Source organism: Erinaceus europaeus, chromosome 2, assembly GCF_950295315.1.
Source record: "Erinaceus europaeus chromosome 2, mEriEur2.1, whole genome shotgun sequence".
In the NCBI taxonomy this organism is placed as follows: domain Eukaryota; kingdom Metazoa; phylum Chordata; class Mammalia; order Eulipotyphla; family Erinaceidae; genus Erinaceus; species Erinaceus europaeus.
Genome location: NC_080163.1, coordinates 190,093,357 through 190,121,190, shown reverse-complemented (window position 1 = coordinate 190,121,190; position 27,834 = coordinate 190,093,357). Strand labels below are relative to the sequence as shown.

Sequence of the window (27,834 nt, the reverse complement as noted above, 5' to 3'; positions counted from 1 at the left end):
GGCACAGAGCCTCAGCAATCAACCTAGTGGCATCCAGACTAGAAAAGGGGGCGGGGTAGATACCATAATGGTGATGCAAAGACACTGTCCGGCCTGAGGCTCTGAAGTTCCACGTTCAATGACCCACACCACCATAGACTGCAGCTCACCAGTGCTTCTGTTAAAAAAAAAAAAGATGAAGAAGAAAAAGGAAATGAAAGAGAAAGTGGGAATAAAGTATAAACATTGGTGTATTGTAATAAAGTAGAAGACTCTGAGGGGGGTTCAGGGTTCAGGTCCTGGAGCTTGAGGCAGAGGAGGACCTAGAAGGGGTTGAATTGTTATGTGGAAAACTGAGAAATGTACAAACTACTGTACTTAACTTTGGACACTAAACCATTAACCTCCCAGTAAAGGAATTAGAAAAAATTTACAAATAAGAAAAAAGTCAATAAAAGGTTATGGGAAATTTAAAAAAGTACAAACAAGAAGATATAAAATACAGGAAGGAAAAAAGAAAGGTATAGGAAATGGGGAAGCACATATGCAGGAACCCTCACAGGTGGAGCTGGGGATTGACTTGGTAGAAAGAAGGACAAGACTGGTGCTTGTCACTGGGCCAGCAAGCTGAAACTGCGTCAAAGTTTCTAAGCTGTGCAAAGTGCCTGGGGTCAGGGTGGAGGTCATCCCAGCAGGAAGCCTTCAAGGGAGTTCATTCCCTTGGGGCTGTTGACCCAGGAAGGCTCTGAGCTGCCTCCCTCATTGATACCCAGGTTGCTGGTGTCCTAGGAGGTGGGTCAGTGCACAGGGCCTTGGATGGTGATGTCTGAGTTTCTCTTGACATTTGTCTGAATAAGAAATACTTAGTCCTCCCCTGCCCCTTCCTTACTGAGGCTGCTCATTCTTCGCTCGCACTGAGGTCTGATAGTTTGCTCTTTAAGACTAGGAGATAAATGAAGCAGACTTTTCCAAAATCATTGAATCAGTGGTTTCGTGATAAGTTTGAGTGACTCTGGTTCATTTCTAACACAGGTCAGAAGTAGAGAACGAGATCAAGTTCACTTCTTATTTATTTATTTTCCCTTTTGTTGCCCTTGTTGTTTTTTATTGTTGTTGTTGTTGTTATTGATGTTATCATTGTTGGATAGGACAGAGAGGGGAGGAGAAGACAGAGAGGAAGAGAGAAAGACAGACACCTGCAGACCTGCTTCACTGTCTGTGAAGTGAAATCCCTGCAGGTGGGGGGAGCTGGGGCCTCGAACCAGGATCCTTACGCTGACCCTTGCATTTTGTGCCATGTGCGCTTAACCTAACTCCCTTTCTTCCATTTCTATGTGTCAGTCTCTATATCTTTATTTCTTTTTTAAACTTTTAAATATTTATTTATTTTCCCTTTTGTTGCCCTTGTTGTCTTTTATTGTTGTTGTAGTTGTTATTATTGTTGTTATTGATGTCATCGTTGCTAGATAGGACAGAGAGAAATGGAGAGAGGAGGGGAATTGGGGGGGAGAAAGACAGACACCTGCAGACCTGCTTCACCGCCTGTGAAGTGACTCCCCTGCAGGTGGGGAGCCGGGGCTCGAACCGGGATCCTTACGCCGGTCCTTGTGCTTCAGTCTCCATTTCTGTTAGCATCATCTTATAGTTTTCTCTGTAAAGGTTCTTCACCTTCTTTGTGAGATTTACCCTGAGGCATTTTACCTCTTGGGGTTTGTCAATGGAATTTAATCTTTTATTTCTCTTTCCTCTGACTCTTTGTATAGGTGGAATTTCAGTGCAGTTTTTTTTTTTATTCAATTTTTTATTATCTTCATTTCTTGGATAGAGACAGCCAGAAATCAAGTAGGAAGGGGGCGATAGAGAGGGAAAGAGACATAGTGACACCTGCGACACTGCTTCACCACTTGCAAAGCTTTCCCCCTGCAGGTGGGAACTGGGGGCTCCAAGCCAGGTCCCTGTGCATTATAACAGGTGCGCTCAACCTGGTGCGCCACCACCCGGTCCCCTCAGTGTAGCTTTTATTGGCCTTTGTCTCATAACAAGTGACGTGGAGCATTTCTTCCTGTGTCAGTTGGGCCATACGTACCTGTTATTGGGAGAGCTGCCTGTTCAGTTCTTTGCCCCACTTTTTACTGGGTTGTTTTTCCTTTTTGTTAAACTAAACCAGTTCTTTCTGCATGGCCATTATGCTGTCCCTCTGGTCCCAATTTCCCAGTTCTTTCTAAATGTTCACTATCAACCATTTGTCTGATGTGTGGTGTGTAAAGATTTTTGCCCCAGTTTCTGAGTTGCCTGCTTAGCTTTGGGTAGTTGGTTTTCGATGTATAAAGCTTCCAATTTGATCTTGTCCCATTTATTTTCTCTGATTTTCCTCTCACATGCCCAGGGACTCGAGTCTCCCAATATGTCTCTGGTGTTAAAACCCTGCAGTGTTTCTCTATATTTTTCTATACATTTTAGAGTTTCTGGTCTAATGTCTAGATCTTTGATCCATTTTGATCTGGTTTTTGGTGAATGATATGAGGTGATCTGTTTTTATTTTTCTACATGTGTCTGTCCAGTTGTTCCAGAACCATGTGTCAAAGAGGCCTTCTTTGTCCAGGTTGTTCAATTTCCATGAAAAATGCCACTGGGTCTTGATAGGGAAATTGAAATTGAAGTTGTAGATGGTTTTTGATAAAATAGCTGCTTTAATGTGTGTTCCTCCACTCCAGGAACAAGGAAGGTTCTTCCATTTCTGTGTGTCCTTTTCTGTTTCTTTTATCAATGTTCTGTAGTTTTCCTTATAAAAGGTCCTTCCCTCCTCTGTGATGTTCACTCTGAGCTATTTTTTTAGGTTTGGTTACATATGAGATTAAGTTATTCAATTCCCTTTTTGCTCCTACTGGACCGCCCCTTGCTCTGCACTAATCGTTCATTTGGGCAGGGTATTTGTAGTCTGCTCATAAGATCTGTTCTTGGAAGCTTCCTTCCCAGGAGCTAGAGAGAGGCAGGAGACAGGTTTCACTGGCCAGAGCACTGGGCTTGCAAGCCTGAGGCGCCAGATTCCCTGGCCTGGTGGGGTGTCCACAGAGACAGAAGGGTCTTGGAGCTCTGCCTTTGTTCCCATGTCTGTGCCATGGCCAGTCCCCTTCTGTCTCCTGCACTGCTTCAATGCCCTTCCAGGAGAAAACCGATCTGAGCACCTGTGCTGGGCTGCTGGGCTGTGAGCAACCCACTGGAGTTCCCAGACTTCCATGCACAAGGACCAGGGTTGGAGCCCTGGGAGGAGAGGTGAGGCAGGTCTGCAGGGGTCTCTCTTTCTCTCCACCTCTCTATCTCACCCCTTCCTCTCAATTTCTCAGTGGACTTTAAAGAGAAATAACAAATGGGAGGTGGTCGCGGGGGTGGTGGTGGGAAATGCTGCCCAGCATCCCTGGGTTCCTAATGCTGGCACAGAGCCTCAGCACTCAGCCTAGTGGTGTCCAAAATAAAAAAGCGGGGAGATACCATAATGGTGATGCCAAGACACTTTCTTGCATGAGGCTCTGAAGTTCAATGCCATGTATGAACATAAACCTGAGCTGATCAGTGTTCCACTTAAAAAAAATAAAAAGAAAAGAAAATTAAAGAAAGTAAGAAAGAAAGAAGTGGAAGGGGGGATAAAATAGAAATGATTTTGTGTTGCACCAAAGTAAAAGACTGTGGTGGGGTTCAGGGTTCAGGTCCTGGAACTTGCTGGCAGAGGAGGACCTAGAAGGGGTTGAATTGTTATGTAGAAAACTGAGTTTACAGATGACTGTATTTTATTGCCAACTCTAAACCATTAATCCCCCAGCAAAAAACTAGAAAAAATAATTGACAAATAAAAAAGACATAATTAATAATAAACAAGTACAAACAAAAAGAGATAAAAAAGGAAGTCAGGAATAGGAAATGGGGGGAAGCACATGTACAGGAACCCTCACAGGTCCTGCTGGGGATTGAACTGCTAGAATGAAGGAGTTGGCCAGTGCTTGTCATTGGACCAGCAAGCAGAAACTGCCCCAAACGTTCCAAGCTGTGCACAGTGCCTGGGGTCAGGGTGGAGGTCACCCCAGCTGGAATCCTTGTAGGGAGTTCATTTCCTTGGGGCTGTTGACTCAGGGAGGCTCTGAGCTGCCCCCCTTTGATACAAAGGTCTTTGGTTTCTCAGAAGTTGGGTCAGTGCACAAGCCTTGGATGGTGATGTTTGAGTTCCTCTGACATTTAGCTAAGCAAGAGACACACTCTCTCTCTCTGACTCTCACTCTCTTGCTGTCTTTTTGAATGAGGCTCTCCTACCTCCATTGCACAGACGTCTAATATTTTCCTCTTTAAGACTAGAAGATAAGAGGAGCAGGCCTTCCAAATCATTGACTTTGTGGTTTATTAATAAACCGGAGTGATTTTGGTTCATTACAATGTACGGGTTTCAGAATTAGTGACTGAAATCTACTTCACATTGTTTGTACTTTTTTTTTTTTTTTTTAAACCAGATCATTGCTTAGCTCTGCCTTGTGGTTGTGTAGGAGATTGAACCTAGGAGTTTGGAGCCTTGGACATGAGAGTTTGTTTGCAGAAACATTATGTTATCTACCCCCAACTTCAAGTTGACTTTTTTTTTTTTTACCAAGTGTGTCAAGCACTGGTGCGTGAATTGAGTGCAGATATTACTGTGTGCTAAGTGCTAGGTTCAAATCCTTGGTCCCCACCTGCAAGGAGGAAGCTTCACAAGCCATGAAGTGTCGATGCAGGCCTCTCTCCCCGTCTCCCTCTCCCTCTCCCTTTCTTTACCCTGTACCATCTCCCTCCTGGTTTTTCTCTATTCAATAAGATAAAAATAAGAGAGGGATGGACAGTGGTGAACCATATGAGTGCACACAACACATGCAGGGTCCTGGGTTCAAGACCTAGCTCCCCACTTGCAGGCAGAAAGCTTCATGAATAGAGAAGCAGAGCTCTCCCTAACTCCCCCTCCCCCTGATTTTTTCTCTTATTGTTTGGGATTAATAATGGGTTACAAGACTGGAAGATTACAGGGTCTCGCTCCACACCACTCCTATCACTCAAATTCTGTGCCCCTACCTTCCCACCTCAGAAAGATAGTTATTATAGTTCTCACAAGATCTTAGAAACTGTTTGTTCATTTCCGTTTTATTTTAAAATTTCATGAATCCCAGGCCTCTAGATTCCACATATGAGTGAAAGCATCTGATCGTTGCCTTTTATCTCTTGACTTAGAATGAACATTTTCATATTGCTGCTTCTTCCCATCCAGGAACAAGGAATTTTCTTCCATTTCTATGTGTCAGTCTCTCTTTCTTTTAGCAATGTCTTAGAGTTTTCTCTGTAAAGGTCCTTCACCTCCCTGTGAGATTTACTCTGAGGTATTTTACCATTTGGGGCTTGTCAATGGAATTTAATCTTTTATTTCTCTTTCCTCTGACTCTTTGTATAGGTGGAATCTCAGTTTATTTTTTTATCTTTATTAATTTCTTGAGTAGAGAAGGAAGGTGGTGATAGAGAGGGAAAGAGACAAAGTGACACCTGTGACACTGCTTCACCACTTGCAAAGCCTTCCCCCTACATGTGGGGACTGGGGGCTCCAAGCCAGGTCCCTGCGCATTATAACAGGTGCGCTCAACCTGGTGCGCCACCACCCAGTCCCCTCAGTGTAGCTTTTATTGTTGGCCTTTGTCTCATAACAAGTGATGTGGAGCATTTCTTCCTGTGTCAGTGGGCCATACGTACCTATTATTGGGAGAACTGCCTGTTAAGTTCTTTGCCCCACCTTTTAAAAATATATATAATTTATTTTCTATTTTGTTGCCCTTGTTGTTTTAAATTGTTGTTGTAGTTATTGTTGTTGTTATTGATGTCATTGTTAGGATAGACAGAAATGGAGAGAGGAGGGGAAGACAGAGAGGGGGAGAGAAAGAAAGACACCTCCAGACATGCTTCACTGCAGAGGAAGCAACTCCCCTGCAGGTGGGGAGCCAGGGGTTTGAACCGGAATCCTTATGCCGGTCCTTGTGCTTCATGCCAAGTGCGCTTAACCCACTGCACTACCGCCCGACTTTTTATTGACTTATTTTTTTCCCCTCTTGTTAAGCTATACCAGTTCTTTCTAAATGTTCAATATCAATCATTTGTCTGATCTGTGATGTAGAAAGACTAGCTTTGGGTAGTTGGCTTTTGATGTGTACAAGCTTCTGAAATCGATCTTGTCCCATTTATTTCCTCTTGTTTTCATCTCAAATGCCCAGGGATTCGAGTCTCCAATTATGACTTTGGTGTTAAGATCCTGCAGTATTTTGCCACAATGTTCGATACACGGAGAGATAGAGAGACACCTGGCACACTGCTTCACCACTTACAAAGCTTCCCCCTGTGGGTGGGGACCAGGGGCTTGAGCCTTGGTCAATGAGCATTATAAACAAAGGACATTTTAAAAAGAAATCCATGGCTGTGAGACAGCTTAGTAGCTATTATCATCTCTCCCCCCCCATAGCTACATATAATAATACAATAAATTTCAAATATTTCCAATAAGAAGACTGTTTGCTTAGGAGCTATCTTAAGAGTTTTGCCAAGGACTTTCATGCCTGTAGCTTCAAGAACCCAGTTTCAGTCCCCGGCACCCCCTTTGGATTGAGCTGACAGTGTTCTGGTGTTTCTCTGTGAACTTTTCTCCCTGGATCTGTGTCAGAAAAAAGAAAATGAAGAGAATATTAGGAGAAATACAGGAGCCCTCTGGTTGGGTCTGTTCTGCAGTAAGGTGCATTCTGCTCAGTTGTCCACAAGGCAGCAACATAACTCTGCAGGGCCCCTGCTGGGCAGGCTTTGCTCCCACAGCTCTGCCCCATGGTCTGAACTAGTTGCTGCTTTGGGCAGAGTGTTTGCAGTCTGCTCACAGGATCTGTTCTTGGGAGCTTCAGTCCCAGAAGCTAGAGAGAGGCAGGAGACAGGCTTCACTGGGCAGAGCACCGGGGTTGTTAGGCTGAGGCGCCAGGTTCCCTGGCCTGGTGGGGTGGCCACAGAGACAGAAGAGTCCTGGAGCTCTGCCTTTGTTCCCCCTGTGTCTGTGCCATGGGCCAGTCCCCTTCTGTCTCCTGCAGGATCATTTGGAGCACCTGTGCTGGGCTGCTGGGCTGTGAGGAAGCCGCTGGAGTTCCCAGACTTCCATGCAGAAGGACACCAGGGTTGGAGCCCCATTCGTTCCCCACCTGCATGGGGAGGAGAGATGAGGCAGGTCTGTGGGGGTCTCTCTCTCTCTACCTCTCGATCTCACTTCTCAATTTCTCAGTGTATTTTAAAATCAAAGAGGTAGAACCATTAGGTGGTTGGAGGGTGGGAGGGATGCTGCTGGCATCGCTGTGTTCCTAGTGCTGGCACAGAGCCTCAGCACTCAACCTAGTGGTATCCAAACTAGAAAAGGGGGCGGGATATAAACCAGATTGGTGATGAAAGACACTTTCATGCTTGAGGCTCTGAAGTCCCAGGTTTAATCCTCAGTGCCAGCAGAAGCCAGTGCTGATCAGTGCAGTGGTAAAAAAAAAAATGGAAAGGAGGAATAAAGTATAAAGAATGGTATATTGTACCAAAGGAAAACACTGGGGTGGGATTCAGGGCTCAGGTTCTGGAATGTGATGGCAGAGGAGAACCTAGAAGGGTTTGAATTGTTATGTAGAAAACTGAGAAATGGGTGACCGGGCGGTGATGCAGCGCGTTAAGCACACAAGGTGCAAAGTGCCAGGATCGGCTTAAGGATGCTGGTTCAAGCACCCTGCTCTCTACCTGCAGAGGGGTCACCTCACAGGCGGTAAAGCAGGTCTGTAGGTGTCTGTCTGTCTCTACACCTCTCTGTCTTCCCCTCCTTTCTTCATTTCTCTCAGTCCTATCCAACAACAATGACAGCAATGTCAACAACAAAGTAATAATAATAACAACAACAACAAGGGAAAAAGGGGGAAAAAACAGCCTCCAGGACCAGTGGATTTGTAGTGCTGACACCAAGCCCCAGCAGTAACCCTGGAGGCCAAAAAGAAAGAAAGAAAGAAAGAAAGAAAGAAAGAAAGAAAGAAAGACAGACAGACAGAAAGAAAGAAAACAGAAATGTACAGACTACTGTATTTTACTGTTAACTCTAAGCCGTTAATCTCCAAATAAATAATAAAAATATTTGACAAAAAAGTCAATAAAAGGGCTCTGGATAATAATAATAAAAGTAAAAACAAGAAGAGATGAAAGAAAAGAATATAAAAAGGGAGAGAGAAAGCACACGCAGGACCATCACAGGTTCTGCTGGGACTGAACAGGTAGAATGCAGGACCAGGCTGGTGCTTGTCACTGGGCCAGCAAGCGGAAACCGCAACAAAGTTTCCAAGCTGTGCTCAGGGTGGAGGTCACCCCAGCAGGAATCCTACTAGGAGGTTCATTCCCTTGGGGATGTTGACCCAGGAAGCTCTGAGCTGCCCCCCCCCCCATTGATACAAAGGTCTCTTGGTGTTCCAGGAGGTGGGTCAGTGCACAGGGCCTTGGATGGTGATGTCTAAGTTTCTCTGACATTTGTCTGAGCAAGAAATGCTCCATCTCTCTCCTTTGTCTTTCTCTTTCTCCCTCTCCCACGCCTCCTCCCTCTGTGTGTGTGTGTGTGTGTGTGTGTGTGTGTGTGTGTGTGTGTCTTCTGTTGGTGTGTGATAGGTAAAAAAATAACATCTGGAAAATGTTGCATCCTAATTTGATGCCATTTTGAAAGAAAATCAGAGATAGAGAAATGATGTTGACTTGGAGATTGCTAAGTGCTAGGAAAATGCAAAGTCCACACAGCAGGAGCAGAGTTTTGCCCACTACAAGGGGTGGAGGGGAGAGTGAGTCTCCTCTTTGGCCAGGCATGTGGAGAGTTTGCTTTTACCAGGCTGCACAGGAAGTCACTCTTTACTACAGGGGGAAACAGGTTTGTGTATTTAGCCAAGTAAGTCAAGAGAGGGGGTCAGAGTAGTTAGGCCTGGGAAGAGCAGGGAATGGAACTATAGCTCTCAGCTTAAGAATCACTGTTCTGCACTGAGCCAACTGACAGGCTGATCCTTTCTCGACCTGAATTAACAGTCTGTGGGCTCCTGATGAAAGAAGCCCTTGGTGTCTGGGGAGATAGCTTAATGGTTATGTCAAAAGCTTTCAAGTCTGAGGTTCCAAGGTTTCAGGTTGAATCCCTGCTTTCCAGCATAAGTCTGAGCTGAGCAGTGCTCTGGTCTCACTCTGATTTAATTAACTAATTAATTTATTCATTCATTTATTTAGTATTTTACCAGAGCCTTGCTCAGCCCTGCATCATGGTGAGGCAGGAACCACAGAACTCCAGGTAGAAGAATCTCTTTGCATCAGCATTATGATATCTACCCCTGCCCATCTCTCTCTCTCTGTATCTTTCTCTCTGTATCTCTAGCTTTCATTACTAAACATAAGAATAAAATAAAATATGAAAAAAGTAAATATAAAGGAGAGCTTGGGTGAAAGTGACTGCCTAGTAGTTACCATCTTTCTCTCTTTCAACCTCTCATTACTCAAAATAGTAACAAAGTAAAATTATTTTCAAAAGAAGTCCTTGGCTGTGAGACAGCTTCATAGCTAGAATCATTCTCCCTGTATCTCTTTCCCTCCCTCCATAGCTACATATAATAATACAATAAATTACAAATATCTAGAATAAGGAGACCTTGTGTTTCAGAGCTATCTTAGGAGTTCTGCCAAGGACTTTCATGCCCATGGCTTCAAGGAACCAGTTTCAGACCCCAGCACCACCTTTGGCTTAAGCTGGCAGCATTCTGGTGTCTCTCTGTGAGTTTTTCTCCCTGGATCTGTGTCCCAAAAAAGAAAATGAAGAGAATATTAGGAGAAATACGGGAGCCCTTTGGTTGGTTGGGCCTGTTATTCAGTAAGGTGCATTCTGCTCTGTGTCCACAAGGTGGCGACATAACTCTGCAGGGACCCTGCTGGGCGGGCTTTGCTCCCAGGGCACTGCTGCTTGGTCTGCACTAGTTGTTGCCTTGGGCAGGGTGTTTGCAGTCTGCACACGGGATCTGTTCTTGGAAATTTCCTTCCCAGGAGCTAGAGAGAGGCAGGTTACAGGGTTCACTGGCCAGAGCCCTGGGATTGTGAGGTTGAGGTGCCACATTCCCTGGTGTGGTGGGGTGGCCACTGGAATAGATGGGTCCTGGAGCCCTGCCTTTGCTCCCCGTGTCTGTGCCATGAGTCAGTCCCCATATGTCCCCTGCACTGCTCCAACCCCCTTCCAGGAAAAAAGCGATTTGAGCACCTGTGCAGGGCTGCTGGGCCATGAGGAACTTGCTGGAGTTCCCAGACTTCCATGCACAAGGGCCAGGGCTGAAGTTGAATTCGTTCCCTACATGCAGAGGAAGGAGAGGTGAGGCAGGTCTGTGGGGGTCTCTCTCCACCTCTCTATCTCATCCCTTCCTCTCAATTTCTCAGTGTACTTTAAAATCAAAGAGAAAGAACAAACGGGAGGTGGTTGGGGGGAGGGATGGAATGTTGCTGGCATCCCTGGTTCCTAGTGCTGGCACAGAGTCTCAGCACTCAACCTAGTGGTGTCCAAACTAGAAAAGGGGCAGAGGAAGATGCCAGAATGGTGATGCAAAGACATTCTCATGCCGAGGCTCTGAAGTCCCAGGTTCAATGCCCCACACCACCATAGGCTGGAGCTCATCAGTGCTCCTGTTAAAAAAATGTTTTAAAAAGAAAGTAAAACGGAAGGGGGGGTTAAAGTAGAAACATCGGTGCATTGTACTAATTGACTGTACGAATTGGTGCATTGTTCTAATTGATTGTACTAATTGCCTGTAGCGTGGGGTTCAGGGATCAGGTCCTGAAACTTGATGGCAGAGGAGGATCTAAAGGGGTTGAATTGTTATGTGGAAACTGAGAAGTGTACAAACTACTGCATTTTACTGTTGACAGTAAAGCATTAATCCCCCATAAAGTAATTAGAAAAATATTTTGAAATAGTAAGTCAATAAATGAACTACAGATAATGAAAAAGTACAAACAAGAGATAAAAGAAAGTAGAAAGAAAGAAAAGGAATAGATCCTGCAGGAACCCTCACAGGTGGTGCTGGGAATTGAACTGGTAAAGGAAGGACAAGGCTAGTGCTTGTCACTGGGCCAGCATTGTCATTGGGTGGAGGTCACACCAGCTGGAATCCTTCTGGGAATTCATTCCCTTGGGGCTGTTGACCCAGGAAGCTCTGAGCTGCCCCCCTCATTGATACAAAGGAATCTGGTGTCTCAGGAGGGGGGTCAGTGCACAGGGCCTTGGATGGTGATGTCTGAGTTTCTCTGACATTGGTCTAAGCAAGAAATGCTCTGAACTTCACCGTATGTCTCTCTCCCTGTTGGTGTGTGATAGGTCATAAATAACACCTTGAAAGTGTTGCGTCCTAAATTGATGCCATTATAAAAGGAATCAGGGAGACAGACAGTGATTGATGGAAATTGCGTTGGCGTGGGGACTGCTCAGTGCGAGGAACACGGAGACTCCATACAGCAGGGGTGAGTTCTGCCCATTGCAAGGGTGCAGGGGTGAGTTCTGCCCATTGCAGGGGTGCCGGGGTGAGCTCTGCCCATTGCAGGGGTGCAGGGGTGAGTTCTGCCCATTGCAGGGGTGCAGGGGTCGGGGGGAGAGTCTTCTCTTCGGCCAGTGATGCGGAGAGTTTGCATTTGCCGTGCTGCACGGGAAGTCACTCTTTTTTTCTATGGGGGAAAACAGGTTTGTGTATTTAGCCAAGTAAGTCAAGAGAGAGGGTCACAGCAGTTGGGCTTAGGAAGGGCAGGGAATGGAACTGGGGTTCTCAGGTGTAAGAATGACTGCCCTGGGAGTCGGACAGTAGAACAGTGGGTTAAGCGCATGTGGCACAATGAGTAAAGATTGGAGTAAGGATACCACTTTGAGCCCCCAGCTCTCCACCTGCAGGGGAGTCGCTTCACAGGCAGTGAAGCAGGTCTGCAGGTGTATCTCTCCCCCTCTCTGCCTTCCCCTCCTCTCTTCATTTGTCTCTGTCCTGTCTTACAACAACAACATCAATAACAACAATAATAACTACAACAACAATGAAAAACAACAAGGGCAACAAAATGGAAAAAAAAATATATATGAATCACTGTTCTGCATTGAGCCATGTGTCAGGCTGCTCCATTCTGGGCCTGAATCAACAGTCTGTGGGCTCTTGTTGAAAGAAGTCGTTGGGGGCTGGAGAGAAAGCTTAATGGTTATGTCCAAAGCTTTCATGCCTGAGGTTCCAAGAATTCAGTTTCAATCTCCAGCTCTTTAGCATGGCTCAATGCAGGACAGTGATTCATATATATATTTTTTAACTGCTTTGAACCATCTCTTGACTGACTCAGTTAAAATACACAAACCTGTTTCCCGCTGTAGAAATGGGGAAATTTCTGTGTAGCCTGGGAAATGCAAACTCGACAGATCCCTGGACACAGAGGAGACATTGACTCACATACCCCAGCAGTGGGCAAAACTCTGCTCTGGCTGGGTGGATTGTTCATTTTCCTAGCACTGAGCAATCCCCAAGCCAAATAGATTTCCATCTCTCTCTCTCTCTGATCTTTTTTTTATTGCATCAATTTGGAAAGCAACATTTCTGGGGGCCCGGCAGTAGTGCAGTGGATTAAGCGCATGTGGCGCGAAGTGCAAGGCTAGGCATAAGGATCCTGGCTCCAGCCATTGGCTTCCCACCTGCAGGGGAGCCGCTTCACAGGTGGTGAAGCAGGTCTGCAGGTGTCTGTCTTTCTCTGCCCCCTCTGTCTTCCCCTCCTCTCTCCACTTCTCTCTGTCCTATCCAACAACAACAATGTCTATGACAACAATAACAAGTACAACAAGCAAAAAAAAAAAAAAAAAAAGGCCACAAAATGGGAAAGACAGAAACAAAAAGGGCTGAACCTGGGGGGCCAGGCACCCATGTCCTGTGTCTGCAGACCTCCCTTATCACCCGTTATCCTTCTAGGATGTTTTTATAGGCAGCGGGAGGGGAGAGGGGACACAGGGACGCGTGGAGTGTGCTCTGCCCATTGAGCCCCCTCCTGGGACCCAGAACAGCTCAGTCTTAAAGGAAGGTGTTTGTGAATCCAGTGTTGCGGACATGCTTGGGAAACCCCACACACAGACACAGAAGTTTTGGAACACATCCTTGGGCACACAGGCTCTGAATCAACTTCCTCTGTGTCCTCTGCTCTGTGGGGGACTCAACTACTCAATGGTGAGAGACCAGCTCTGCCAGTGCCACCCAGGAGGGGACACTAGCTTTGTGCCGCCCAGACGGGACACCTGGATCTGCCAGGGAAGATGTCACCTGCCTGTCCCTCCCTTTCCTGGTCATCCAGGCAGGAAGGACCCCCTTGAAATCCCCAAGAGCTGGAGAGGCAAAAGGAATCCCCTGGCACCCCCAGGAGCTGGGCAGGATTGGGATGGTGAATGCAGACAGATAACCGTGAAAGCTCCAGGAGAGGATGGACAGAGGCATAACCACCTCCAGCTTCATCCGTTTTGTCCAGAAGACTACAATATTCTGTTTACTATGGCACAATAGATCTCCACTGAGTCTCTAGCTCATAAGTTATCCTTATTTTATTTTGATATATTTTATTGCTACTGAGTAAATGGCGGGTTACCAAATTGTAAGATTTGAGGAGTATAGGTTCACAGACTGGGTGTGTATAATTCTGTCAACCTCCACAAAGTCCTGTGCCCTCTAAGACCACACAAGGACTCGCAAAGTGATTCTGTTTGGTGATCTCTGAGTTGCTGTACATTTGTTTGCTTTGGTCATTGAAGTTTCACATATAAGGGACATTATCTGAACTTGTCTCTCAAGTCAATTAGCTGAGCATTTCTATCAGTTTTTCTTTCAAATGACACAGTCTTATATTTTTAAACTACAGGGTGGTGTTTCATTGTATCCTTGCTGATTTTAGTTTCATTTTAACAGAGACAGAGAGGGTGTGTGTGTATTTGGGAGAGAGAGAGAGAGAGACTGACTGCAGTGCACAGCACTGAAACTATGTGGTGGGGCTCAAACCTGGGTTGTATACGTAGCATATAAACGCAGCATTCAAGTGAGCTATTTCACCAGCCCTCCTTGCTGATTTTTAAGTTACTGTTATGCCAGGGGCCAGCACCAGCAGGTTATTAGGGTATCCTGAAAGATGAGGGGGTCGGCGAGAATGGGACGAGAGAGACTAACTGCTTCAGGGGCAGGAGAGAGACATCTCTGCCGTGCTCAGGCAGAACTTCATTATTTTATAGTCTCATAAGGCTCAGATCATTAAAGCAAAAATCACCAAGGCTTTGGTCACTAATACACAAATCACCAAAGCTTTGACTATTAAAACAAAAATCAGCCAGTAAGAACAGCACAGGTAGGGAACACCTCCTGCTTTGTGGAACTTTCACAGTCCAGGGGCACTTTTCTCACATCACAGTTCCTATGTCGTTTGTCATTCCTGTACCTGTGTGCTAGGCAGATGTCCTAGTGATGAAGGTTAATATTCTACCTGTGTGTTTATGCCATCCTCTGGCTCCTATGCATCACAAGCCGTGGTTCATAGAAAGTTCAAGCTTGTTACGTTTCTAGGGGCCTTAAACAAATTGAGCAGCCCATTTTTCTTTCTTTTAAAAAAAATTTTATTTATTTATTTTCCCCTTTGTTGACTTTTGTCTTTTTACTGTTGTTTTAGTTATTATTGTTGTTATTGATGTTGTCATTGTTGGGAAGGACAGAGAGAAATGGAGGGAGGAGGGGAAGACAGAGAGGGGAGAGAAAGACAGACACCTGCTGACCTGCTTCACTGCCAATGGCTCGAACCGGGATCCTTAAGCCAGTCCTTGCGCTTTGCGCCACATGTGCTTAACCCTCTGCACTACTGCCTGACTTTCCCCATTTTTTCATAAGATCTGTTTCATTGTTTGATCAAGGAGTTTTGTTTTGTTCCATACTGAGAAGGCACCAAGGTGGTACTGACCTGGCCAGCCTCTCCCTAAAGTGAAGCTCTCTAGCTGGAATTCGTCCTCTGTGTGTGCTCACTATGTGACCTAGGTTCTTGTGCACTATTCCTGCATACGGAAGTGGGAGCATAGTGGTGGGGGGTAGATTAAAAGGCCCATTGTCTCTAGGTGGGTATCATAAATTTCCATTTATTAATTATGCTGTGTAAGGTGGCCCCTCCACTATGGAAAGCACCAATCTTTCTCTATGTTTTAGGGGGAATACTAGAGGAAGTGGTGTTAGATAAAGGGGAAAACATTTCTTCCTCTTGGAGTCTCCTGAAAAATTCTGCATGACTGATATTGCTTGTTCCATTGTGATCAGGCTTACAGAGTGCAGTGCAGGTTTTGTCATTCCTTTTGTTATTGGTCAGCAGGCTCTGAGCCTGGCCATAGGTCAAGATTATTTACACCACACAGAGCTTAATCCAGAACCCTATTCATAGCAAAAGGCGAGATGGTTTCAGTTTGGCCTGGAGAGTCCAGCTGTGCTGAACTTCCTGTGAAGCTGGTATCATGTCAAGCAACTCGCATGGCGGTGCCTGTGCCACTATTTCTTTCTTTCTTTTTAAAAATTTTTTTTTCCTTCTTTCTTTTTTTCCCTCCAGTGTTATCACTGGGGCTCTTTGCCTGCACGTCAAATCCACGTGCTCCTCCTGGAGGCCATTTCTCCTTGCCCTTGTTGTAGTTGTTATTGTTGTTGGATAGGATAGAGAGAAATCGAGAGGGGGGACACAGAGAGGAGGAGAGAAATACAGACACCTGCAGACCCACTTCACAGCTTGCAAAGTGACCCCCTACAGGTGGGAAGCTGGGGGCTCTCACCGGGATCTTTACACCCGGCCTTGTGCCTTGTGCCATGTGCGCTTAACCCGCTGCACTACTGCCCAGGTCCCTCTTTCCTTATTCCTTCCTTCCTTCCTTCCTTCCTTCCTTCCTTCCTTCCTTCCTTCCTTCCTTCCTTTCTCTCTTCCTTTCTTTCTTTTTTAAAAGATTTTATTTGTTTATGAGAAATTTAGGAGGAGAGAGAAAGAACCAGACATCACTCTGGTACAAGTGCTGCCAGGGATTGAACTTGGGACCTCACACTTAAGAGTCTGATGCTTTATCCGCTGCGCCACATCCCAGACGATTTAAGTTACTATTCTTCTTTCTTCTTTCTTTTGCCTCCAGGGTTTTCATTGGGGCTCAGTACCTGTATGATGAATCCATTTCTCCTGTGGCCGTTAAAATTTGTTTCATAGGACGGAGGGAAATGGAGAGGGCATGGAAGACAGAGGTGGGGAGAGAAAGAGAGTCGCCTGCAGACCTGCTTCCCCACTTGTGGAGCCGCCCAGTCCCTGGCAGGTGGGGAGCGGGGGGCTCCAACTGGGGTCCTTATTTTTTGTACTATGTGCACTTAACCCGGTGTGCCACTGCCCGGCCCCCAAGTTACAATTTCTTCTTTACTTTTCTTAGTTTTTTAAAGATTTTATTTATTCATTAATGCGAATGCTAGAAGGAGAGAAAGAAGCAAGCATCACTCTGGTACATGTGCTCCTGGGATAGAACTCAGGGCCTCCTGCTTGAGAGTCCAGTGCTTTCCCACTGCGCCACCTGCCGGACCACCTTTTCTTTTCTTTGTTTTTAACCAAAGTTCTGCTTGGCTCTAGCGTATGTTGTTATGAGGGATTGAGCCTTGGGCCTCACCACTGGATTCACATTTGCATAACCATCCTGCTAACTCCACACTTGCTCTTTTTTAAATGGAATATTGGGGCAGAGCTGGTTCCCCAGTAAAGTACAGAGGGAGGGGAGGTCACTCCCTGCAGCTTCTCCCACAGCCTCATAACCTCTGGGGAGGAAGGTTCACAGCCATGGAGCCCACGTCCCTGGGGGCCTAAATATGTATTTGGGGATTGGGTACAGAACTCTGCTGATGGATGGGTTCAGTGGGAAGCTATGCCCCTACAATCTTCCAACCTTGTAAATCACTAATAATGATAAAATAAAATATACGACATTTATAACGTGATGTTAAATGTACTTGCTTTTTTATATTTATTTATTTCTTTCCCCTTTTGTTGTCCTTGTTTTTTATTGTTATTGTATTCATTATTGTTGTTGTTCATGTCATCACTGTTAGGACAGAGAGAAATAGAGAGAGGAGGGGAAGACAGAGATGGGGAGAGAAAGACAGACACCTGCAGACCTGCTTCAGCACCTGTGAAGCGACTCCCCTGCAGGTGGGGAGCCGGGGGCTCGAATCAGGATCCTTAGAGCCGGTTCTTGTGCTTCACAACACATGCGCTTAACCCGCTGCACTACCGCCCGACTCCCTGTACTTGCTTTTAAAGACTGGGTTTCTAATCAGCGCGCATACATTTTATTGTCCCTACTGACAACTTGTGGCGTTTGATTTTAGTAGCGGACTAATACCGGCCTACAGAGAAGATCACAGGGGGGAGGTTGCACACGGACCGCACTAGCCACCCTCCCTCCATCATAACCTTCACAGTCCTCAAAAGACCTTAGACATAGGCTGGCTACTTTTTTAAAACTTTATTTAATTTATTTGATGGGATTGAGAAGTTGAGAAGGAGCGGGAGAGAGAGGAAGAGAAAAAAGAAAGACACCTTGTAGCAATGGTTCACCACTTGTGAATTAATAGTGGGAACACTGCAGGTGGGGGCCGGGGCTTGATCCTGGGTTTTTAAGTTCATATGTTTCCATTTTCTTTTCTTTTGTGGGAAACAGTGCAAAACACACTCTGTCTATGCCATAAAGCAAGGACTGAGACACTGAGAGTCATGAGTAAAGCAAAAGTTTTATATATGTGTGTGTGTGTGTAAGCCAGCAAGCACCCCAAAGGCAATCTTCAGAGCCTTTAAAATTTCCAGAGTTAATTTTATTAACTTATTTTCCCTTTTGTTGCCCTTGTTGTCTTTTTATTGTTGTTGTAGTTATTATTGTTATTGTTACTGATGTTGTCATTGTTGGATAGGACAGAGAGAAATGGAGAGAGGAGGGGAAGACAGAGAGGGGGAGAGAAAGACAGACACCTGCAGACCTGCTTCAGCGCCTGTGAAGCGACTCCCCTGCAGGTGGGGAGCCAGGGGCTCGAAATGGGATCCTCATGCTGGTCCTTGCACTTTACATCACCTGCGCTTAACCCACCATGCTACCACCCCGGATCCCTCTTCAGAGCCTTTTTTATACACCATTGGACATGGGAACATCCTGTCCTCTTCCCTTTTGGCGAGAGAGAATTGGCTCACAATCGACCCACGTTCAGGAAAAGGGGGTAGGGTCGGATATTAGGAGGGAACCAGGGAAAGAAAGTGCAAGGAAGGGGATTTTGGCCTGGACAGTGTGGTTAAAATGGGAAAGGAAAGTGAGGATGGAGCTGGCAAGTCTAAACTAATTTTGAAGAAAAACAAAGCATGGTTATACTCACGTGGACATGGAAAAGTCAGGAGTTTGTAGTCAGACTGGATTGATAGACGTCAATGAAAAGGCTACAACCAACTGGGCCATTTCTTACATTTTTTAAAAAGATTTTTAAAGATTTATTTATTAGAAAGATAGAGAGAGAGGGAGAGAACCAGACATCACTCTGGTACATCTGCTGCGGGTGATTGAACTCAGGACCTCATGCTTGAGAGGTCAATGCTTTATTCACCATGCCAGCTCCCGGAATACTGTGTTTCCATTTCCTAGTATTATCTGTTTATTTAACTTACTTATATATATTAATTTCCCTTTAATGCGTTTTTTAAACTTTATTTATCTATTGTAATTAGTACTACAAAGGGAATTTGAGACAGGGAGGTAGAGATGGAGAGAATCAGGTATCTGCAGCCCTGCTTCACCACTCCTGGTGGTGGGGACTGGGGGCTCGACATGCTGCACATGGTAACGTGTTTGCTTAGCCAGGTGCACCACCATCACCCCGCTTGAATACTTTTTATTTATTTAATGAGAGAGACCAGAGACTTCTCAGCGCTGGCTTATGGTGGTGCTGGAGATTGAACCTGGGACCATAGAGCCTCAGGCATGGGAGCCTTTTGCAGAACCATTATGCTGTCTCCCTGGCCTTGTGCTTCCATTTTCTATGTTCCGCATTTGAGCAAAACCATCCAAGTTGTCTTTGACCTTGTTACTGAAGCAAATCACATTCAGTTCCGTCCATTTTGTCCTGAGGATACAAAATTATATTTTCAATTGCCGCATAATATTCCACTGAGTCCATATCCCATAACTTTTATTTATTTAACTAAATGAATTGATTTGATTTGATTTCTCTATCCAGTCACCTGTTGGTGAGTATTCAGGACACTTCCACTGCTTGTCTATTGTGGATAGTGCAGCTGTGAACGTAGAGGTGTTTGTGTACCTTTGAATTGGTGTTAAAAACCTGTTTCTGTGTTCATTTTGGGCTAACCAATGAGCCTCAACCCCTATGTCAAAAGATATCCAGGAAAAACAATGTTTTTCAAAATTTGCTCAGATATTGTAATCTTGTCTGTAAATACTTGATAATCTTATTTATTTATTTACCTTCAGTCTTATCAATGGCAAACACTAGAAGAAGTCTTATCAATGGGAAATGATGCCTGCATTACAAACCCCCTACTCCTGGAGGCCATTTTATTCCCCTTTCATTGCCCTTGTTGTTTATTTTTGTTGTCATTGCTGTCATTGTTGTTGAATAAGACAGAGAGAAATTGAGGGAGGAGATATAGAGGGAGAGAGAAAGATAGACACCTGCAGACCTGCTTCACCACTTGTGAAGTGACCCCCCGGCAGGTGGGGAGCGGGTGTGGGGGCAGGCCTGAACCGGGATTTTTACATGGGTACTTGTGCTTTGTGCCATGTGTGCTTAACCCACTGTGCTACTGCCCAGCCCCCAGATACTTGGCAATTTTAGACATCCTAATCTAAAATCCCTACAGCACTGCTCCTCCGCTCATGAAACTTCAGTCATTAAGCAAATCACATTCAGCTCCTTCCATTCTGTCCTGAAGGATATATATATATCCTTCATATATATAATATATATATAATATATATATAATATATATATTATATTTATATATAATATATAATATATATACTATATATACTATATATAATATATATTATATATAATATATAATATATATATAATATATATATAATATATATATATTATGCTGCAATTGAATATATATATATATATATATATATATATATATATATTCAATTGCAGCATAATATTCCATTGGGTCCATATTCCACAACTTATTCATTTCTTTAAATTATCATTATTTTAAAAATATTTATTTATTCCCTTTGTTGCCCTTGTTGTTTTATTGTTGTAGTCATTATTGTTGGATAGGAGAGAAATGGAGAGAGAAGGGGAAGAAAGAGGGGGAGAGAAAGAAAGACACCTACAGACCTGCTTCACCACTTGTGAAGCGACTCCCCTGCAGGTGGCGAGCCAGGGGCTCGAACCAGGATCCTTACTTCAGTTCTTGCGCTTGTCACCACCTGTGCTTAACCCGCTGCACCACCGCCTGGCTCCCATTGATGAGTATTTAAGGTCCTTCTCCTCCTTGTCTATTGTGGATAGTGCAGCTATGAACCAAAAGATATCCAGGAAAAACTATTCTTTTTCACAATTTGCTCAGATATTGTGATCTCTTGTGTAAACACTTGATAATTTTAGACATCCTAATCTAAATCAGCATGTGGGGGACCAGGGAGCTTGAACCCAGTTTCCTGTGCTTGGTAATGTGTCCTCTCAACTAGGTGCCACCACCCAGCCCACACACAGTATTTCTGAGAATTCAGTGTTATCTGTAGATGCACTGAGCCAGCAAGAAAGGCCACTCCCCCTTCTTCTCTGCTGCCACTGTCTAAGGAGTTGTACATGGTAGAGCGAGGGAAAGCTGAGTGAGAGAACCCAGCCCCACTCTGGCACATGTGATGGTTCTGCTCAGTCTGAGAACCTCATACTGAGGGTCCAACACTACCCACTGCACCACCTCCCTGACCACCAAAACATGTTTTTTTACATTAAAGCACTGCTCAGCCTGGGCTTATGGATTGCAACTGGGGCCTAGGATCCTCAAGCATGAAAAGCTTTTTGCATAAGCTTCGTACAGTCTTCTGGCTTTCAAGTTTGTTCCCATGTGTCTTGGAGTTTGTTGTTAATGCCCCCAGGTTATCACTGGTCTCTGTGCCTGCACGGTGAATCTAGCGCTCTGGGTGGTCTTTTAAAAAAATTTCTTTATTGGGGAATAATGCTTTACATTCCACAGTAAATATAATAGTTTGTACATGCATAACATTTGCCAGTTTTCCATATAACAATACAATGCCCCTAGGTCGTTTATCATCCTTTTTGTACCTGTACTCTCTCCCCTGCACACAAACCCCAGAGTCTTTTACTTTGGTGCAATATACTAATTCCAGTTCAGGTTCTACTTCTGTTTTCTCTTCTGATCTTGTTTTTCAACTTCTGTCTGAGAGTGAGATCATCCCATATTCATCCTTCTGTTTCTGACTTATTTCACTCAACATGAATTTTTCAAGGTCCATCCAAGATTGGCTGAAAATGGTGAAGTCACCATTTTTTATAGCTGAGTACTATTCCATCGTGTATACAGACCACAACTTGCTCAGCCACTCATCTGTTGTTGGACACCTGGGTTGCTTCCAGGTTTTGACTATTACAAATTGTGCTGCTAAGAACATATGTGTACACAGATCTTTTTGGATGGGTGTGTTGGGTTTCTTAGGATAGGAATTGCAGGGTCATAGGGTAGGTCCATTTCTAGCCTTCTGTCCTGGTGGTCTATTTTAAGAGAGACAGAGAGAAGTTGAGAGGAAGGAAGGAGATGGAGCGGGAGGGGTAAAAGACATCTGCAGCACTCACTGCTGTGTAGCTTCCCTCTCACAGGGAGAGACTGGGTATTGAACCCAGGTCCTTGGACAGAGTCACATTTACTTTCTGCCAGGTGCACCACCAACTTTGGCCTTTTAGTGACTCTAAATACTGTGTACTTCTGCTGTTATTGTAAATAGTGCCTGTTGCCCTCATGGCCTAAATCTTTCCTTTTTGTCTGATTGTGTATGATGTACAAGGTCATAAAGATAAAAAAGATATTTTTCTCCTAGTTCTTACGTTCTTTTTCATTTTCCCCTTTATTCTGAGGATTAGTGGCCTACCAGTTGTTGTTTTGATATGCTTGCTAGTAGTGTGTGATTTGGATCTTTATAATTTTTTTTCTAAAATTTTATTTATAAAATGGAAATATTGACAAGACCATAGGTTAAGAGGGAGACAACTCCACACAATTCCCACCACCAGAACTCCATATCCCATCCCCTCCACTGATAATCTTCGTGTTCTTTATCCCTCTGGGAGTATGGACCCAGAGTCATTGTGGGATGCAGAAGGTGGAAGGTGTGGCTTCTGTAATTGCTTCCCTGCTGAACATGGGTGTTGACAGGTGGATCCACACCCCCAGCCTGCTTCTCTCTTTCCCTAGCGGGGCAGGGCTCTGGGGAGGTGGGGCTCCAGGACACTGGTGAGGTCTTCTGCCCAGGGAGGTCACATTGGCATCGTGATAGCATCTGGAACCTGGTGGCAGTTCTTTATAGTTTCTAGTTGAGCATTTCTGTAATGTGCAGGAGCTTTGGTCAGTTGGCAAGTATGTTGACTTTGTAGTAAGAAGTCGTCTCTTCTGCATCTCCTTTGGGCCGGTGAGTGTTTGGGCCAGCTCTCCTCTGTGCACAAGGCTATTCTATTGCTGCCTCATAGAGTTGCTGTGACCATGGAATAGGCAGCTGGACAGTGCAGCCTGGCACAGACAGAGTACAGCCTGGAGGAGTGGAGACTGGCTCGGCAGCTGGTGTTCCTCTTTCTAACGACATTCCTCCCCGCACAGTTATGACTTTGTGTATGTGTAAGGTAATGGTGTCGCTTAAATGCACACAGGCTGCAAAATGATTGCCTGCATAGGTCACAGAAGTTCCCTATTAATAATCAATAAAATACAAATATTTAAAATCAGAAGAGCTTGGGCATAGGAGCTATCTTAGGAATTGTGCAAATAGTCTTTAAAGTCTCTGGCTTAGAACCCAGTGTCAAACTCTGGAATCACCGTGAGCTTGAGCTGAGTGGTGTGGTGGTGTTTCTCTGTGTGTTTTCTCCCTGGAGGTGTGTGAGGAAAAGACCATGAAGACAATGTTCAGAGAAACACAGGAGCCCTTTGCTGGGCTCTAGTCTCCCTCCAGGTGCATTCTACTGTGTGTCCACAAGGCGGCAACATTTCTCAGCAGTGCCACTTCAGGGTGTGCCTGGCTCCCACTGGACAGCCCTTGAGTGTTGATGTGTGTGTGTGTGGGTGTTTTCAGTCTGTTCACAGGGTCTATTCTTGGCAACTTCTTTGCCAGGAGCTAGAGAGGCAGGAGGCAGAGTTGACTGGGCAGAGCACCAGGCTTATGAGGCTGAGGTGCCAGTTTCACTGGCCTGACATGGCACAAAAACCATGCCTGAGCCTCTGAAGTCGCTGGTTCAAAGCTTGCACCACTATAGTGAGACCTGGTCATTACTCTGATTTAAGAAAACAAAACAAAAATTAAGAGAAAGAAAAAAGAAGCAAGTAAAAAGAAAGAGAAAAAATTTCCTGAGTAAAAGAGACAAGAAACAAACATAGAGGGAGTCAGGCAGTAGCTCAGTGGGTTAAGCCCATGTGGTGCAAAGTGCAAGGACCAGCCTAAGGATCCCGGTTTGAGTCCCCGGCTTCCCACCTGCAGGGGAGTCACTTCACAGGCGGTGAAGCAGGTCTGCAGGTATCTGTCTATCTCTCCCCCTCTCTGTCTTCCCTTCCTCTCCCCATTTCTCTCTGTCCTTTCCAACAATGATGACATCAATAAGAACAACAGTAATAACTACAACAATAAAACAACAAGGGTGACAAAAGGGAATAAATAAAAAAACTTTAAAAAAGGAAAGAAACAAACAGAGAGTGAAGGAGTTGATATGGGGAGAAAGCACAAATGCAGGATCCCTCACAGATGGTGCTGGGGATTGAACTGGTGGAATGAAGGACAAGGCTGGTGCTTGTAACTGGGCCAGCAAGCAGAAAGTACAGCCAAGTTCCATAGCTGTGCTCAGGGCCTGAGGTCAGTCAGGGTAGAGGTCACAAAGTAGGAATCTTTCAAGGGTAATTATTCCAGGAAGGCTCTGAGCTGGCCCCTCATGTACACAAAGGGGTCTGGAGAGCCAGGAGGTGGGTCAGTGCACAGGGCCTTGGAGGGTGATGTCTAAGAAATGCTCTAAATCACTCTCTCCCTTTTTCCTAATTGGTGTGTTATAGGTAATACATAACATCTTGAAAAAGTTGCATTCTAACTTGGTGTCATTTTAAAAAAAGGATGAGAGTGTGAGAGGAGAGAGAGATAGATATGGAAATCCAGTTGGTTTTGGGATTTCTCAGTGCTAGGAGAATGGAAAACCCACCCAGCAGAGCAGAGTTTTGCCCACTGCTGGGGGATGTGAGTCAAGGTCTCCTCTGTGTCCAGGGATCTGGCAAGTTTGCATTTCCCAGGCTGCACAGGAATTCACTCTTTTCTACAGGGGGAAACAGGTTTGCTATTAGGCAAGGCAGTCAAGAGAAGGGTTCAAAGTAGTTACGTCAGGGAAGGGCCGGGAATGGAGCTGGGGCTCTGAGGTGTGAGAATCCCTGTCCTGCATTGAGCTCTCTGGCAGGATGCTCCATTGTTGGCCTGAATCAACAATCTGGGCTCATGTTGAAAAAAATACCTTGGTGGCTAGTTGATAGCATAATGGTTATGTCAAAGGCTCTATGTTTGGTGTTCCAAGGCTTCAGGTTCAATCCCCAGCTCTCCAGCATACGTTTGAGCTGAGTAGTGCTGTGGCCTCAATCTGGGGTTTTCTTTTTAACCAGAGCCTGACTCCACCCTGGACCCTGCTGTTGCAGGAAGCTCAGAGCTTCAGGTATGAGAGTCTCTGCACGTCACCAATATGACACCTACCCCTGCTCATGTCTGTCTCTCTGTATCTTCCTCATGGGTCTCTAGATCTCACTCCTAAATGTAACAATAAATGGGATATAATAAAATAGTGAATTAGAAAAGAGAGCTTGGCAGAAGGGAACACCTCTTAGTTATCATCTTTCTCTCTTTATACCTATGTTTCATTCATTAAAATTATTAACAAAGAAAAGTAAAATAAAAAATAAAGAATAACAAGTCCTTGGGATGGAGATAGCTACCACCATTATGTCTGTCTCTCTATCTTTCAATAACTAAATATAATAATAGCATAAAATGAAAATAATTAAAATAAGTAGGTTTTGGGCTTAGGAGTTATGCTTGGAGTTCAGCCAAAGACTTTCATGCTTGTGGCTTCAAGAACCCCCTTTTAATCCCCGGCACCACCCTGAGATTGAGCTGACTGGTGTGGTGGTGATTCTCTGTGTGTTTTCTCACTGGATGTGTGTGAGGAAAAGACAATGCAGACAATATTCAGAGAAATACGGGAGCCCTTTGCTGGGCTCTAGTCTCCCTCCAGATGCATTATACTGCGTGTCCACACAGCAGTGACATTTCTCATCAAGCCCCTGCTGAGTGCACCTGGCTCCCACTGGACGGCCCCCTTGGGTGTTGATGTGGGCAGGGTATTTGCAGCCTGTTCACAGGCTCTGTTCTTTGGCAGCTTCTTTCCCAGGAGCTAGAGAGAGAGGCAGGAGACAGAGTTGACTGGGCAGAGCACCCAGCATGTGTGGCTGAGGTACCAGGTTACCTGCCCTGGCAGGTGGCTGGCCACAGAGACACAAGAGTCCTGGGACTCTGCCTGTGCTCTCCGTCTGTCTGTCTCTTGGGTCAGTCCCTTTGTGTCTCCTGCACTGTTGAAAGCTCCTTCCAGGAAAAAGGAGATTGGAGAACCTCTGCTGGGTGCTGGGCAGTGACCAGCCCCAGGGCCATCCCAGACTTGCGCAAGGACCAGACCTGGAGCCCCGTCCCCACCTGCAGGGTGAGGAGAGGTGAAGCAGGTCTGCAGGGGCATCTATTTCTCTCTCCCTCTAGATTCCACCCTCCCTTCCCAATTTCTCAGTGTACATTAAACTCAAAGTGACAGAGCAAATAGGAGAGGCTTGAACCAGGATCCTTACGCTGGTCCTTGTGCTTTGCGCTACTGGCACTTAACCCGCTGTGCCTCCACCCTACTCCTAACCCTACTTTTTTGCCTCTAGGTTTATCACTGGGGCTCGGTGCCTGCACTATGAATCCACTGCTCCTGGAGGCCATTTTTCCCATTTTGTGGCCCTTGTTATTATCGTTGTTGTTGTTGTTATTATTACATTATTGCTATTGCTGTTGTTGGATAGGATAGAGAGCTGTCTGTCTCTCAATACTTAAATATAATACTTCAATAAAATGCAAATATTTACAAGAAGCAGACTTTGGGCTCAGGAACTATCTTATGGTTTCTGCCAAAGGTGTTCATGCCTCTGGCTTCAAGAACCCAGTTTCAGTTGCCAGCACTACCCTGAGCTGTATTTTGAGCTGGTGTGGTCTTTCTCTGTGTTTTTCTCACTGGATGTGTGTGAGGAAAGCACAATAAGGACAATATTCAGAAAAATAGGGGAGCCCTTTGCTGGGCTCTAGTCTCCCTCCAGGTGCATTCTACTCCGTGTCCACAAGGCGGCGACATTTCGCAGCAGTGCCCCTTCTGGGCGCATCTGGCTCCCACTGCTCTGCCCCCTTGGGTGTTCGCGTGGGGAGGGTGTTTTCAGTCTGTTCGCAGGGTCTGTTCTTGGCAGCTTCCTTCCCAGGAGCTAGAGAGAGAGGCAGGAGACAGAGGTGACTGGGCAGAGCACCAGGCTTATGAGGCTGAGGCACCAGGTCTCTGGCCTGTCATGGAGCAAAAACACTCTCATGCCCGAGTCTCTGCAGTCCCAGTTTCAGTACTTGCACCACTGTAACTAGAGCTGGTCAGTGTGCTGGTAGAGAAAAAATAAAAAAGAAAGGAAAGAAGTAAAATGAAAAAGAAAGAGTAAAAATAGTACAGAAAAAAGAAAGGAATAGAAAAGGGAGAGTGGTCTGGGAGGTGGCACAATGCACAAAGTTTTAGGCTCTCAGGCATGAGGTCCTGAATTCAATTCCCAGCAGCACGTGTGCCAGAATGATATCTGGTTCTTTCTCTGTCTCTGCCTTTCCCTCTTCCCTCTCCTTAATAAATCCATTATGAAAAAAATAAGAAAAAAAAGACCAAAAGAATATGCGAAGAACGCATAAATGCAGGGTTCTCCACAGGAGTTGCTGGGGATTGAACTGGTAGAATGAAGGACAAGGCTGGTGCTTGTCACTGGGCCAGCAAGCAGAAAGGGCCAAGTTGCATAGCTGTGCTCAGTGCCTGGGGTCAGGGTGGAGGTCACACAAGCAGGGATCCTTCAAGGGGATTTATTCCATCCCAGCTGTAGATGCGGGAAGGCTCTGAGCTGGCCCCTCACGTACACAAAGGTCTCTGGTGCCCTGAGTTGAATCCATGTAGAGGGCCTTGGATGGCGAGGTCTGAGTTCCTCTGACTTTTGTCTGTGTAAGAAATGCTCTGAATCTCTCCTACTAATTGGTGTGTGATGGGTAATACATAACAACTTGGAAGTGTTGCATTCTCAATTGATGCCATTTTGAAATGAGAGAGGGAGAGGGAGAGAAAGAGAAATCCAGTTACCTAGGGGATGCTCAGTGCTAGGAGAATGGACAATCCACCCAGCAGAGCAGAGTTT

The 27,834-nt window shown here is 45.3% G+C and overlaps 1 protein-coding gene across 1 annotated transcript in view; it reads left to right on the top strand.

Moving 5' to 3' along the window:
• TEX101 (testis expressed 101) overlaps window positions 1-25,040 on the top strand; it is a 64,544-nt gene extending 39,504 nt beyond the window's left edge. Inside the window, exon 7 of the mRNA XM_060186026.1 lies at window positions 24,991-25,040. Coding sequence (XP_060042009.1) covers window positions 24,991-24,997 — 7 coding nt within the window. The 3' untranslated portion in view covers window positions 24,998-25,040. The remainder of the gene's footprint in view (window positions 1-24,990) is intronic.
• Window positions 25,041-27,834: the final 2,794 nt, after the last annotated feature.